The sequence below is a fragment of the Mesoplodon bidens genome (assembly GCF_964165515.1).
Source record: "Mesoplodon bidens genome assembly, chromosome: 19".
Classification (NCBI taxonomy): domain Eukaryota; kingdom Metazoa; phylum Chordata; class Mammalia; order Artiodactyla; family Ziphiidae; genus Mesoplodon; species Mesoplodon bidens.
This window is the reverse complement of record NC_138179.1, coordinates 22,931,888-22,945,625: the sequence shown is the minus strand read 5'-3', so window position 1 is coordinate 22,945,625 and position 13,738 is coordinate 22,931,888. Positions and strand designations below refer to the sequence as shown.

Below are 13,738 nucleotides of genomic sequence, written 5' to 3'. Positions count from 1 at the left end.
AGCCCTCCAACCCTTACCTGCTTCCAGGCAATGGTACTGCTCCTCCCTCAGTGCCCCCATGGCTGTTTGTTTCTCACACCCCAGGTCTCATCTCAAAGTCCATCCCATCCCCAGAGGTCCTCCCGGGACACTCTGTCCTTCCACCTTATTTATTTCCTCCATGTTCCTCACCACAATCTGTAATCATCCTCTGCTTACTTTTTCTTCTCTATCATCAACCTCCCTCCAGAACACAAGCTCCAGGGGTACGTGTCTGTCCTGGTCACCACTGTACCCCCAGTTCCGCGTGGAGCAGGCGATCCATGAACGTGGGCTGAATCAATGCACATGCTCAGGGCCAAGGTGCCGCCCTCTCCGCGGGGAAGAGCTCCTTTCATGGACCCTGTGACTCTGGAGGAAAGTAGGAGGGGCACAAAGCAAAGACCTTCCCCTCACAACCGAGGTCACTGGCCACCTTGACGATGATCACTCCCCACTCCTAAATTCTCCGTGCTAATGAGGGGCCGAGGATAATTTAAATCCACAGATAATCCACAAACTTCATCTCAGCTGTTTGGGTCCGCCTCCTCCTCCGAGGCTCCGCTTTTCTTTTTCCCAGCAGTTGCTAACGAGGCACAAAAGAAACGTTTCAAGCTGCACGACCTCTCTTTCCGATCAAGGTGCAGACGGCAGGAAGTGGAAAGGGGGAGGGAGCCCCATCATCCCAAACTGGATTACGACCCTCCGTGATCTAGTTAACTATAGTCTTCCTGCACCTGATTTACAGCTGAGGCAAACGGCACAGGTCCTACAGGTCGGGTGTGGTGTGGTGTGGTGTGGTGTGGTGTGGTGTGTGTGTGTGTGTGTGTGTGTGTGTGTGTGTGGTCTGCATGCACAGGCTCAGGTAGGCGGGCAGGGGCTGGACAATGCAGTGGGGGAGGTGCTGGAACACCTGATGACCAACAGTGAGGACCAGTTGGGGCCTCGCATCCCTTTCAGCCCCAGACCCATCGGGAGCCCCTCAGATGCTGCAGGTCTTTCTTAGCAGCACCTTCAGAACTGCGTCTGGATGCACACAGCCCTTCCCCACCTTCTCCGCTCAGGGCCTCCGCCTGCTGGCTGCCAGGCACCCATCTCTGCCGTTCCAGACGTTTGTCAATTTTGCTCCCAAAGCGTGTAAATCCATTATCAAGGGTGTGCAACGGCATTAGGGCAAATCCCTGGGGCCCTGCCCAGTCTCTGGTGGGAATCGGTCTTCAAGTACACCCTGGGGCTGAGACTCTCAGGTGAGAGGGGCCAGCTCTCCTGTGCACCGCACTCACCGAAAGAACTAAGGCCACGGGGAGCCAAAGGAATGGTCTCCATCCACTTGGTGTGCACACTGGCAATGGCTGGGGCTCTGGTTACTCTCTTTTTCTCCGCTTGTACTAATAATCATAACAGCTCACCAGTGTGGCGTGCACGCCATGTGCTGGGGACCTCCTCTGCATCATCTCCTTTAAGCGACACCATAACCCTAGGAGGGAGGAGGGACTATTATTATCCCCATTTTCAGATGGGAAAACTGAGGCACCAAAGACTAAATACCTTGCCTTGAGGTGGAATCTGAACCCTGGTCTCAATAACTCCAAGTTCCATGCTTTTAAAAGCTCTTCATCCCTAGCCCGTGGCTGGGGTAACCTGCTGCTCTTCTGGTAGCAGAAGTTATTTCCCAAGTAAAATGCCCCCTGTTAACTGGGGGACTGCAAACATCAGGAGGCTTTTCTGTTCAGACCGGGGACCCCGGGGATCCTCTAGGAGAGTTCATGTAAAATCAGGATGAGAGCAAGCTTCACAAACAAGGAGACTGACACCCAGGGAGGTAAAGAAACTGGCCAAGTAGGCCCAGGGGAATGAGACGGAGGGCTGGGCCTGAAAGACCCCCCTTCAGAGCAGGGCACCGCAAGGTCCAAGTCACAAGATGGGAGATTCTCTTCATTTGTAAAGACCTTAGGAGAAAACCACCTCCACCCGATTTCCTGGCTCTGCCAGATTTTCCAAGTTCCCGGGTCACAAACTTCACTTACACAAGAGATTGTCCTATTGGATCAGGGACCCATAAATTTTTTTTAATTTATGATTTTTTTTAAAAAAAGAGGATGTGTTATGTGGAACGTCAAAGGTGTATGGGGCTCAGAGGCCGTAAATCTGAATATGATTTTATAGATGAGGAGACCGAGGTCCAGGAAGGTCCCATGACTTGCGTGATGCTCTCCGGGCTTTGAGCCTGGAGCAAATCTGGAGATCAGAATTCTGACCCCCACGTTCCCAGGGAACAAGGAAGCCTGCACCAACACAGGCCACAGCTGGAGCTGAGCCCTTCCATGAGGATTTCCTCTCCTCTCACTGTCTCTCTCCCCGTGGGTGCTGGCTTTGTGGTCTCTGCCCTCTGGGAGCCGCTCCAGCCACTGAGAAGCTTCCTGCCAAGACGACCAAGCCTTTTCCCTGTACCTCCCAAGATGATGCTAGGAAAAGGAAATGTGATGCCCACACATCGAAAGGGCGTCTCTAAGGCTTTCAGGCTTTTGTCCACTGCATGGACACTAGCTTAGAGTCAGGAAGGGGTGGAGGTCCCAGGTTCCTAGCTGTGCAGTGACTAAATCCTCAGACCACCAGATCTAGACATACACACATGTATATACACACACACACACACTATGAAGCAGTAATGACTGTCCAATCCCAGCCTTCATCTGGACACTGGAGCATCAGGCTGTATAACTAAGCTCCCAGCCTTACCAGCAAGATTTAAATTTTCACAATTTTAAACACACAGCCCCCTCTGCCCAGTTTTCATCAAGAGAGCCATTAAAACATAAGGCTCTCCCCTCTAAAGAATAAATCCTAGGTCACCTGTGAATATCCCCTTTCTCAACACAAGAGCAGATCACTGTACTCATTTCTTCTTCTCCCACTGCCCTGGTTCTCAGCCTTGGCTACACATCAGAGTGGTTGGGGAGGCCAGGGCGTGGCCCAAAATGCTCGATTCCTCCCCAACCCTTGGCAGAGCTGCTGCAAGAAACAGGGGTGGATGGGAATGGCAAGCAAGCCCTGGCAAAGCTGGTGTGGACCATCTCAGGCTTCTGCCCACTGCTGCCCGCATCTTCTGAGGACTCGGGCACCTTCTTAGCAGCCTGAGATCAGCCACGGTGACTGTGGACTTGAAGGGGGCAGGTCAACCAGGGAAAGAAGCAGGCCGCTCTGAGCGGGGGCGCTAGATGCGGTGGGTAATTTCTTCATTCTCCTCACAATTCAGTTCACGGGAGACTCCTGGAATGTCTTTATCCATCACAGATAGTTTGGGGAGATGATAAATTAATATCGTTTAAAGGAAGGCATGGCTGAAATGGTTAAATGGTAACGTCTTCTTTGCCGGCTCTAAAGAGAAAGAGCCTCCAAGTCCATAAAGAAGACAAATGGTAAACAAAACCGCCTATCTTTTGACAGATTCCAGAACGAGTATCATTCACACACCCTTCTGCAGAGAAAGGGGAGAAATTCATCTCGTCTGACTTTGTATAGGACAACAGCCCACGCCATAATGAGGCCTTCCCAGTGCTGTGAAATCGCGCTGAATAGCGGAGAGTGCAGCCGCCTGCTCCCTGGGCATGTTGATTACAGCCCTTTGTGTGAACCGGCCCTGCCAGCCCCAGTCTGGTAAACTAGGGGAGGAGAGAAAGTACCCAACAAATTTGTTGCTATGAAACTTCGCAAATGGGGGAACGGCATTATGATGTTTGGGATGGAACACCCTTGCTCCAAGCTGTCCGTGTCTGGGTCCACCCCTGCTCTCAACTGAACAAGGTCGGGAGTCAGCCAATCACCAGCAGTGTATGGGTGGCCTCAGGCCCTGCCCGGGGCTCCTCCCGGACCCTGGGAAGTCGGGTCGGGGGTGGGGGTAAAGGGGCCCCAGTAGCCATTCCCAAGCACCCTCAGGTCAACGGCCAACTTGAGTCAAGAGGCACTGCTGGTTGTCCCATGTCCCCCATGAAATGCATCTGAAACAGAGCAAAGAAGTGCAGCCTTCACCCGAGAGCTACAATGGGGCCAGGGCTGGGGGTGACTCCGCATCTACATGATTTTGGAAGCCCCTGAGAGCAAACCATCTGAGATCAAAATGCTGGGACCAAATGCTTCCACTAAGGGAACCATTTCCTTAAACCATCCGGCCCTGGGAAGACAAGACAGTGGACTCCTCGGGGGCGCGGTGATGGAGAGACGCCTGTCTGAAGATCTCAAGGGTACACATCCCCCTGCCGGCATGTGAACTCCTACAGCTGGTTCCCACCAAGATCTCAGGGTCTTTCTTTGGTGGGGGAACTGTGGATTCAAAGTTCCCATATCCCCTAAGGGGGGAAAAAAGAGCTGAGGGGAAAGAGCTGGAACTTTCAACAGATGACTTTCCTCGCCAATGAAATGGCAAGACCTTTCAGGTCACATTCTTCTTCTCACCAATCAGAGAGCAGATCTTTCGGGCATTGTATTTTCTCACCAATCACAAAGCAGGGCCCTTCAGGCAATGCTCTGGCTCACCAATCAGGAGGCAGGATCCTTGAAGCACTGTCTTTCCTCACCAATCAGGAGGCACTGAGAGTCCCACCCTTTCCTGCCACATTTCCCCAGAAGGATAAGCGAGTGTCCTTCTGAGCAGATTCCATCCCTACATTCTCTCCTCTTCCATGGGTTCTTCTCCCAGCGTTACCACCAAAGCAGTTGCTGTCCAGGGCTGGGAGAAAGGACCCAGTCACCGAGGCTGGCCAAAGCATTTGAAATAAGACAGGACCACACCCTCATCTGCCTGCATCTGTCCCTCCTGGAAACCAGCAAAGGAAGCCGGCAGCTCCACACCATTTAACTAGAGTGGCAGAGCCCTGGAGGATGATCTGCAGGTTCCCAGGACCCCGTGGCCTCCTGACAGCTGGCTCCCAGCAGTGAAGGGCCACACACGGCCCTCATCCCTCCCCACAGCAACAGAAGAAAGGGAGAGCAGGCAGATGGCAAGATGACCAAGGTCCTGCTCCTTCCTGACTCTCCAGGGACATGCCTTTCCTGCTCTGACAGAAGAAACTGGTATGGCAGGAAGTGACCACTGCCTTTCCAGACACAGCCCAGACCTTCTCATCTGCGGGCACAGGGCTGCCCACCCGACTGGCCCCTGTTGATTAAATTTTCTTGGCCAAATTCCCACGAAATCTATGCAACCAGTTGTTTACAAGACCCTGACTTCAGTTTCTTCAGTAGAAGAGAGACAACAAACACTTGGGCACAAGGCGTTGGCTACCTTCCAACTACATTCTCTGAAAACCCAAAGCCCTCCTTCCATGGTGCCCCTGCCTTCCTGCCACCGTAGACGTTTCTTGGATCCCTTTGCCCAGGTCACTTTCTCAGTCCCTGCTCAAAGGCTCCTGGGGGATTCTCACCTGATCAGTTGTTTTTTTAATGTGGAAACAGCCCAGCTACCTTTACGCTTAAATTTCTCTCGGCAACCACCAGAGGCAGCCTTAAGTCCACAGATCTGGAAGGAGAGCTTGCTTGTGTGTTGGAAGCCATCCTATTCATCTCTGCTAATTTGGAATCCAAGGGATTTCTCTAGGAGACAGACTGGGAACCTGTTTTTTGGAGAACAGCGTCCTGCACAAGCAGGGCCGGCTCATGGGCCCCACACTCAGAAGGGCACGTGCTTGGTTGAAACTCTGCTTGCCATTTTGAAATTCTTAGCAATTCCTGAACAAGAAGCCCCGTATTTTCATTTTGCACCGGGGCCCACGAATTATGTAATCGGCCCTGCACACAAGTGCCCAACATCTGGTAGATTTCCTGTTAAGAGGATGATACTTTGGCTTCATCCAAGGCTAAGCAGTAGCCATAGGAGGGTTTCCCTGCTGCAGCTCATCATCTGGGCCTAAGTCTCCCATGGCTTGTGTCTTTCCGGTGTCAGGGTCTTTACAGGCCCATGTGAGGACCCCAGCCATGCTGGCTTGTGGCCCAAGAGCCCTCGGAGATAAATATGTTCTCAGGAAGCCATGCTCACAGGAAGCCGTGGCGCTAGGCCTCACGTTTTGGACCCGGAGAGTCCTGGTTCCTGGAATTCCCAAAAGCAAATGGGGGTGGGGGGAGAGCACTTCTCCCCTCCCCCAATGTCACTAAATTCCCTGGCATTTCATCAAGTCCTCTGAGTCATCTGACCATCGCTTCATTTTTGTTAGTGGGAGAAAACAAACAGCAGAAAGTTAAAACATTACTGCTTGCTTCAGTGAACAAAAAATAGAGTCCCCCATCTCCCTTTAATTTTTTGTCCTGAGAAGTGAAACTATTTGCAGGTGGATTAAATGTTCCTTCTGAGCCCCGCCCGCCCCCAGCCCCCCAGTTGCCGACATCACAGTGAAGGTGCGCATCTGTGTCAGTGTCGGGGGCTGGAGGCGGGGGGAGCGGTGCGCACACATCCAAAGAAATGCATCTGCTTGGTTTTGGTGAAAGAGAGTCCTTTGTGCCGACGGTAAGCCCGGTGAACATGACCCCCGCCCTGTGGTATGCGGCACACCTGTGCCGACGGAGGGGGCGGGGCGGGGCCCGGGAGCCCTGCACCCTCGCGGGGACCCCACCTCCTTTCTTCTCCCGGAGCCGTTTCTCCACTGCCCCTTTGTTCCGACTTACACCTCCAGATACCTGGGAGGCGTGCGTGCGTGCGTGCGTGCGTGCGTGCGTGAGATGATCTCAGCGTGGGGACTAGAAAAAAGAAACACCGGAGGAGGAGAAGCGGGGGGGTGGGGGGAGGGAGGGGCGGCCCAGGCCCGCCCCGCCTACCTTTGCAGGCCTTGCGGTGGGTGATGGGCTTGCCCAGGTCGCGGTAGTAGCCCTCCTTGCAGTAGTGGCAGTGGCGGCCGGCCGTGTTGTGGCGACAGTTGAGGCAGACGCCTCCGCTCTTGCGCCCCGACAGCTTGTAAAGCTCCATGTTGAAGCGGCAGCGCCGGGCGTGAAGGTTGCAGTTACAGGCTACGGGAGACAGGGACGCGGGTCAGGAGCAGAGTCAGGAGGGGCGCCGGAGACCCCGTCCCCCCAGCTGCCCCTCCTCCACTGCCCGACCCTGAGGCAGCCTTTCTTCCGGGAGCTTTTTCCTTGGCTCCCCTGTTTGCATTCATCAGCGGGTATTGACCACCTGGCAGTACCTGAACCGTCGCCAGCCGGCTGCTTCCCTCTCCAGTGGAGGGCGTTCACTTCCTTCAAAGGATCCCCACTCCCCCCGGCCCACACACCCATCACACAAGTCAGAGCTGGGAGATGCAGCTGGCATCCTCCTGGCGCCCCAATCCTGCTTGCTGTGGGCTGAACTGTGTGTCCCCCCACCCCATTCATGTGCTGAAGCCCGAACCCCAGAACCTTGGAACGGGGCTGTATTGGGAGACATCTTGGTAGAGGACCTATCTTGGAGATGGGGCCTTTAAGGAGATGATTACATTAAAATAAGGACATAAGGGTGGACCCCAGTCCCATCTGACTGGCGTCCTCTTTTTATAAAGAGGAAGTTTGGACACGCAGAGAGATGGCAGGGGTGCAAGTCAAGGAGAGAGGCCTCAGGAGAAACCAACCCTGCCCACACTTTGCTCTTGACTCCAGCCTCCGAATTATAAGAAATAAACGTGTGTTGGTTAAGCACCCCGGTGGCTGCCAACTTATCACCGCAGCCGGAGCAGACACTTGCACTGCTTCTGAGCAGCACCTCTACCCGCGCACGCTCCCCACTTCCCTGAGCTCCAGCCACTGGGCTGGACTCTCCTTTTCCCACGCGTCCTCCTGCCACTGAGGGCTCGGGGCCCCGCTGCACCGTCTCCTCTCCCACCATCAACTTGCATGACTTCCCACGGCGTGGTGGCCCACACTCCTGGCTGCTGGGTCCTCTGGACAGGCCCTTAGCATCCTCCCCCGGGTCCTCCTCCTGACTAATCCTGCTTCCCTCTGCCTGCTCCCCACATACTCCTCTGGACTCAGCAACCCTTTTCCCTCTGCTCTGACGCTGTCCCCAGTCTGCCTCGTTCACCCCTCACGGCAGTGCCCACCTCTGTGCTCCTGTCTCCCAAATCCACATTGCCGGCTCCTGCTTTGGGGTCTCTATGTGGACCCTAAGGCGCCTTCCCCAAACCCATTCACTGCTCTCCATCCATCAGGCCTTGGCCCCTCTGTCACCTGAGCTGAGCCCTCCAAGCTCCCGACACTCTAAGCAGAGCAGGAGTTCTAAGCACGTAGCTGAAGATGTCCAGCACCTGTTTAAAATCTTTCAGGGGCTCCCCACTGAATAAAATCTAAATCATTTAACACGGCCTCCCGGGCTCTGAATAAACGGGTCCTGCTTCTCCCCCCACCGCTGTCATTCTGATCATCCCCCTCTCTCCTCTTATGCTTCAAGCTGTATCAAACTTTGGCAGTTTCTGGAGCATGCCACGTGTGAGGACCCCTCACCTGTCCCCTCTGTGGCTTTGCATTTGCTGTTCTTTGCCTCCTTGGACCCTCTGCCCTCAAGCCCCCTCCTCATCGGCCTGCATCCTTCTCAACCTCCGTGTCTTGGTTTCAATGTCACATCCAGGCTCATCTTCACCTCCGGCCAGCCTGGCTTGCACACAGTGGGGGTCTGAGCTCCCTAGGGATCCAGCACAGCCCCTACACAGCCCTCTTCATACCACCCTGTGACACTGTTCCCTGCTTCCTCTTTAGGCTTCTGACTCCAGCTTAAATCTGGCCTAATCTCGCTCACTCTACAACACGATTTGCCCTTGCTTTTGTGCCAAGCTTGTTTTAAATCACATTTTATGTAATTGTTAAAGAAATACACGCTTAATACCAGCCACTTGAAAAACAAAAGCAGAAAGGTAAAAAAAAAACAAAAAAAACCCACACTCAAATCTCCACCAACTGCTGTTAATGCTGGGTCTCTCCTTGCAGGCTTTAATTAACATGTGCTCAGCTGTGGAGCTATTTATTTCTTTCCTACACACGTGGATCATACTTGTGCCTCACTTCCAAGCCAACTTTCTCATAATGATGAACATTTTTTTATGTCAGATAATGTCCTTCATAGTTTTGAAAGTCCTCCACTGTATGCATACACGAAATGGGCTCCTTGGAATCAGAAGCTGATGCAGTTAAAAGCAGGGTCTTCCCAGGTTGGGCAGTTATTTCCAGTTTTTCACTATTACGAACAACACTGTGGTAACCACCTTTGAACATGCACATCTGTACTCTGCTCTGATGAGTGTCGTACGGTAAATTTCTCAGGGCAGAATCGCCAGGTTAAATTTTGGTGTTCTTAACTCGGGATCTCAATTGCCCTCAAGAAATGCTGTCCTAGTTTACTCCCCCACCAGCAGGATATGAGAGTTCCTATTTCTCCACACCCTAGAAAAGAATAACAATATGCATTTGGTATCAGCATTCTTTTTTTTTTAGCCTTTGCCAATTCATCTGGAAAACACACACACACAATTTTAATTTGCATGGCATGTCTTTGATTACCAGTGAGATTGGACATTTCTCCATGTGTTTGTTTTTCTATTTATATTTCTTTTTGTGTGTGTATGCATTGCCTGTTCATGCCACTTGCCCAAATTTCAAAAAAGGTGGGAGTTTTTCTTACGATGTCTAGTGCTCTTATAGACAATGGATTAAAAACCATTTGTCTTTTTTATATCCAAGCTGCAAATATTTTTACCAGTTTCTTATTCACATATTACCTTTTGTGATTTAAAAAAATTTTGCCTCTTTAATTTTTCTCTCTGATGTTATGATGAGCTTCTTTAAATATTCTTCCTAGAATCACCCTCCAAATCACACACAGTTTACAAGTAGAGATGGATGAGGGCTCTAGAGGAGATGCTGTGTGTGATACAGGAGAAAAGACCTCAGCTTATGCCTGAAGTCTGGAAGAAGCACCCAGAAGCCAAATTAACCCAGAGAATGGACTCCCAAGAGCCTTACAAGTATCCCCTCATCACCTCCGGCCCTAGGGGCTGAGTTCAATCAGGTGCAAAGAAAGTTCAGCTACGCCCTGCCCACCAGCACAGGGAAAGATGCAAGTTCATTGTCACTGTGGAATCACTCAGCCAGCCTAGGGTGAGAGGGGGCTGCTCAGAGGGATCAAGCAACCTAGGACCACCAAGCCAGTAAACAGGGGTCCAGGACAAGAACCCAGGTCTCCTGGCTCCTGGCCCACTGCCCCAGAGGAAAGGACCCACATCACTGGAAGGAACAGCTGGCCCTAGACTACAACTTAGGATCTGGATCTTTCCTACTAGGACAGAAGTCACAGGGATCTGGAAGAATCACCGGGGCGTCACTTCCTAAGGCCTTTCGGGTACGGGAAAGGCCTCAGTAGCTGCATCTTTTGACCCTTCTCGGAGGCAGATGCTAAGCCTGCATCCACATCTGTCAAGTCAGTCCAGCTGTTCCCCCATTCCCTCCTCGGAGCTCAGCAACCCCCTTCTCCACCCCAGGGGGAACCTCTGGTTGGTGTCTCTCTTCCATAAGCACCTTACACCAGCAAAAGCTCTTCCCAAACAACTGGTCACACAAAAGAAAGCTCAGAGGCCGAACATCAAAAGACAGGGCTCCCCCCGCCCCCGCCCTGTCCCCCTCTTCTTGGAGCTGTCAGGGGACATCAGTGGCAATTGCCCACGCTCAGCCTTCTGCAAAGTATTTTACGGCTTGTTTTCTTTTCTCTTTGTTTTATTTTCTCTGCACAAATGGAAAAATGCATCAGGCAAAGCAGCTCACATCTGGATCCCTCGGCTCCACACAGAGTGTCGCCCAGCTCCCAGCCTGTGCCCTGCCCCTTCCTTGGAAAGATACCTTAATCCCTCACGCCTTCCTGTTTATCTGCTGCCTCTCTTGGAGGCAAAAATATTGGGTATTAGTTTCATGATCAGATTTCAAGGCGGGAAGGAAAGGGAACGAAGAGGTCAGCCCGGGAGAGGAGGGAGGGCAGAGGGCAGCACAGCTTGTAAGGAGCCCCTCGAGGTGCTGCGTCCTGTCCAGGGGTCTCCCAGCCACCCAGAGGGAGCTGATCTGGCCTGGCCCCCAAGCTCTGTGCCCTCCCCTTCAGCTGTCACATGGGGATCGCCAAGGACACATCACAGCGTGGCTGCATTTCAGACCCAGGGGCAAAAGGTGGGTCAGGAGAGACGGAAGCGAGCTCCCCATCCCCCCAACCAGGAACCTGGCAGGGAGATTTTCCTCTCCCCTCAAAAGGTCCTCTAAGTCTTCTTTTAACATATGCCCGTCACCACCATTCCTTAAGCGTCTACGAACTTCTCCCACAAACCTGGATTGTCCAACCCCTCACTACCCCCAGGGAGTTCAAGCAACACACATGCAGGCGCTCCGGCTTCGTGCCAGGTCCTGTGCCACAGGCCGTGACGGAGACAGGGGCTCCCAGTCTCACAGAGGGAGGGGCAGGTGAGCATTCGCAGCAGCAGCTCTTAGATAAAACGGGACAGATGCTCCCCTCAGCCGTGTTGGTTCCTGGAGGACAGCGACAGTGTTTGCCCTTATATCCTCCAGGCAAGAGCAGACCTCGATATAGTTTCATTATACAAATGAGAGAGAGAGAGTGCAAAAATAAGAAAGCAAGAGAGAAGATGGATGGATGGATGGATGGACAAGTGGATGGAGGAGTGGGTGGCTGAGTAGATGGATAAATGGATGATGGATGGGTGGGAGGATAGACGGATGATGGGTAGATGAATGGGTGAGTGCATGGGTGGATGGGTGGATGGATGAACGGGTGGGTGGGTGGACAGATTAGGTTGGTAGATAGGTAGAAACGTAGGACAGATGGAGGACTGTGTGGTCTGCCAGGATGCCACCCTCCACCAAGGCACAGCCTCGTGGCATTTGTGACTTTTTTTTTTTTTTTTTGCTTTGAACTACTTTAAACTTGTCCTGCTGCTTTAACTCATTGATTTAGCTCCTGTCTGCTCAAGCAGACTGCAGGAGAAGAAGCCACATTAGGATGCCCTGGACTCCTCCTGGGACCCCGTACACAATGGGGACTGAATCCGCATCCACTGGTTTGATGAGTTTACCAGACACAGATGCTGGCCCTCTCCTGAAAGGCCTGATGAGCTAAGCCCAAATCCCGCCAGGGCTCTCCCAGGCCCAGAAAGAATCAGCAGACGTTGCTAAGCCGGATCCTGGCCGTGTCTCTCAGCAACTCGGGCCCTGACTCCCCTAAACTTCATGTGGCTCAGGGGTTCTTGTGCAACAGGACGGGCCTTGGGCGATGGGCCCCCTCAGAGCTCTGGGCTTGGTGCAGGGCCCTGCCCCCCCTCCCCGCACACAGGATCGATCCGAACATCCTCCCCTGCCTTCTAGGCCAATTCTTTCAAGAAGGTCACCCAGGTTAGTTCTGCCGCCCAGCAGGGAACTTTGGACTTCTATATCTGCAGCCGAACCGCCCCACATAACTGGCCCACGTTTGCTCCATCTGCAGGCTTGGGGGCTTTGTAGGCAAGAAACCAGCCCCCAGCCCTGGGCTGCCCGAGTGCCCGGGAAAGCGCAGCTCTCAGACCTACCGTGATCAGTGACGCATTTCCACAAGTCCAGTCCACCGGGGCGGGTGGGGACACAACGGGAGCTTACAGGGTGCGGGGCAGGGGCCGCTTCCCTCACCAATTCCTTTGCTAATTCGGTCTGTGGCTGCCGGGTGAGGACCACAAGACCTCCTCAACCACACAGAATGTTCTGAACATTCTGGGTAAGGGATTAGAGCAGCGGTTCTCAACCACGGGCAGTTCTGTCCCCCAGCAGACATGTGACAATGTCTCTACAGACATTTTTGGTTGCCACAACTGCCAAAGGAGGTGTTACCAGCATCTCGGCGACAGAGCCCAGGGATGCTGCTGAACGTCCTACCAGGCACAGAACAGCCCAGAGTTACCCCGCCCCAAATGTTAATAGCGCCAATTTGGAGAAAGCCTGGGTTAGAGAGATCGTGACTCCCCCCCGCAGGGTAGGCAAAGCTTTACACCCTGTGCTGCCGCCTCTAAGAGCAAACTCAGCAGCTTCAAATGCTGCCCAGGGAGTGACAGACATTTGTTTCTTCAACAAACACCAGCTGAAGCCTTTAAAAGGGCCAGATTCTGGGAATTCCCTGGCAGCCCAGTGGTTAAGATTCTGCGCTTTCATTGCCGAGGACACGGGTTCAATTCCCGGTCGGGGAACTAAGATCGCCCAAGCCGTGCGGGGCGGCCAAAAAAATAAATAAAAAAAAAATAAAAGGACCAGATTCTGGTGTGTGCGTGCAGGGGATATGGCGGCAGACAAGACAGACACTTGCCCTCAGGGTGCTTCTGTCTCAGAAGGGAGATGGACAGCCGTCTGGGAACCACACAGTAGACCTGGAATTTCCAACTGTGCCCAGAGCTGTAGGGACTGATGGTCGAGAGGCCATTCTGCTGGGACCAGGTGGACAAGGCAGGGCCTGAGAAGAGAACCAGAGCACAGACCAATATTCTTGCTGGCCTTGCTCCAACTGCAACATGCAGATGGGACCCCTAGGAAACCTGTTCCAATGCAGATTCTGATTCAGAAGGGCTAGAGCGGGGGCCTGGGAGTCTGCATTTCTAACAGGCACCCAGGCACTGCCACTGGTGGTCCACAGACCAGCAGCAAAGGTTGGTGGAATTGGCACTAAATTGAAAAGAAATCAGTGGGAATGGAAGGCACTTTGGAG

General features: G+C 53.1%; 1 protein-coding gene across 2 annotated transcripts in view; it reads right to left on the bottom strand.

The window, feature by feature from the left end:
* The window catches only part of NTN1 (netrin 1), a 194,336-nt gene that overhangs the window by 62,387 nt on the left and 118,211 nt on the right, over positions 1-13,738 (bottom strand). For both annotated transcript variants that reach the window (XM_081219268.1, XM_081219267.1), the window contains exon 3: positions 6,823-7,011. In XM_081219268.1, the coding sequence (XP_081075394.1) occupies positions 6,823-7,011 (189 nt within the window). The remainder of the gene's footprint in view (positions 1-6,822; positions 7,012-13,738) is intronic.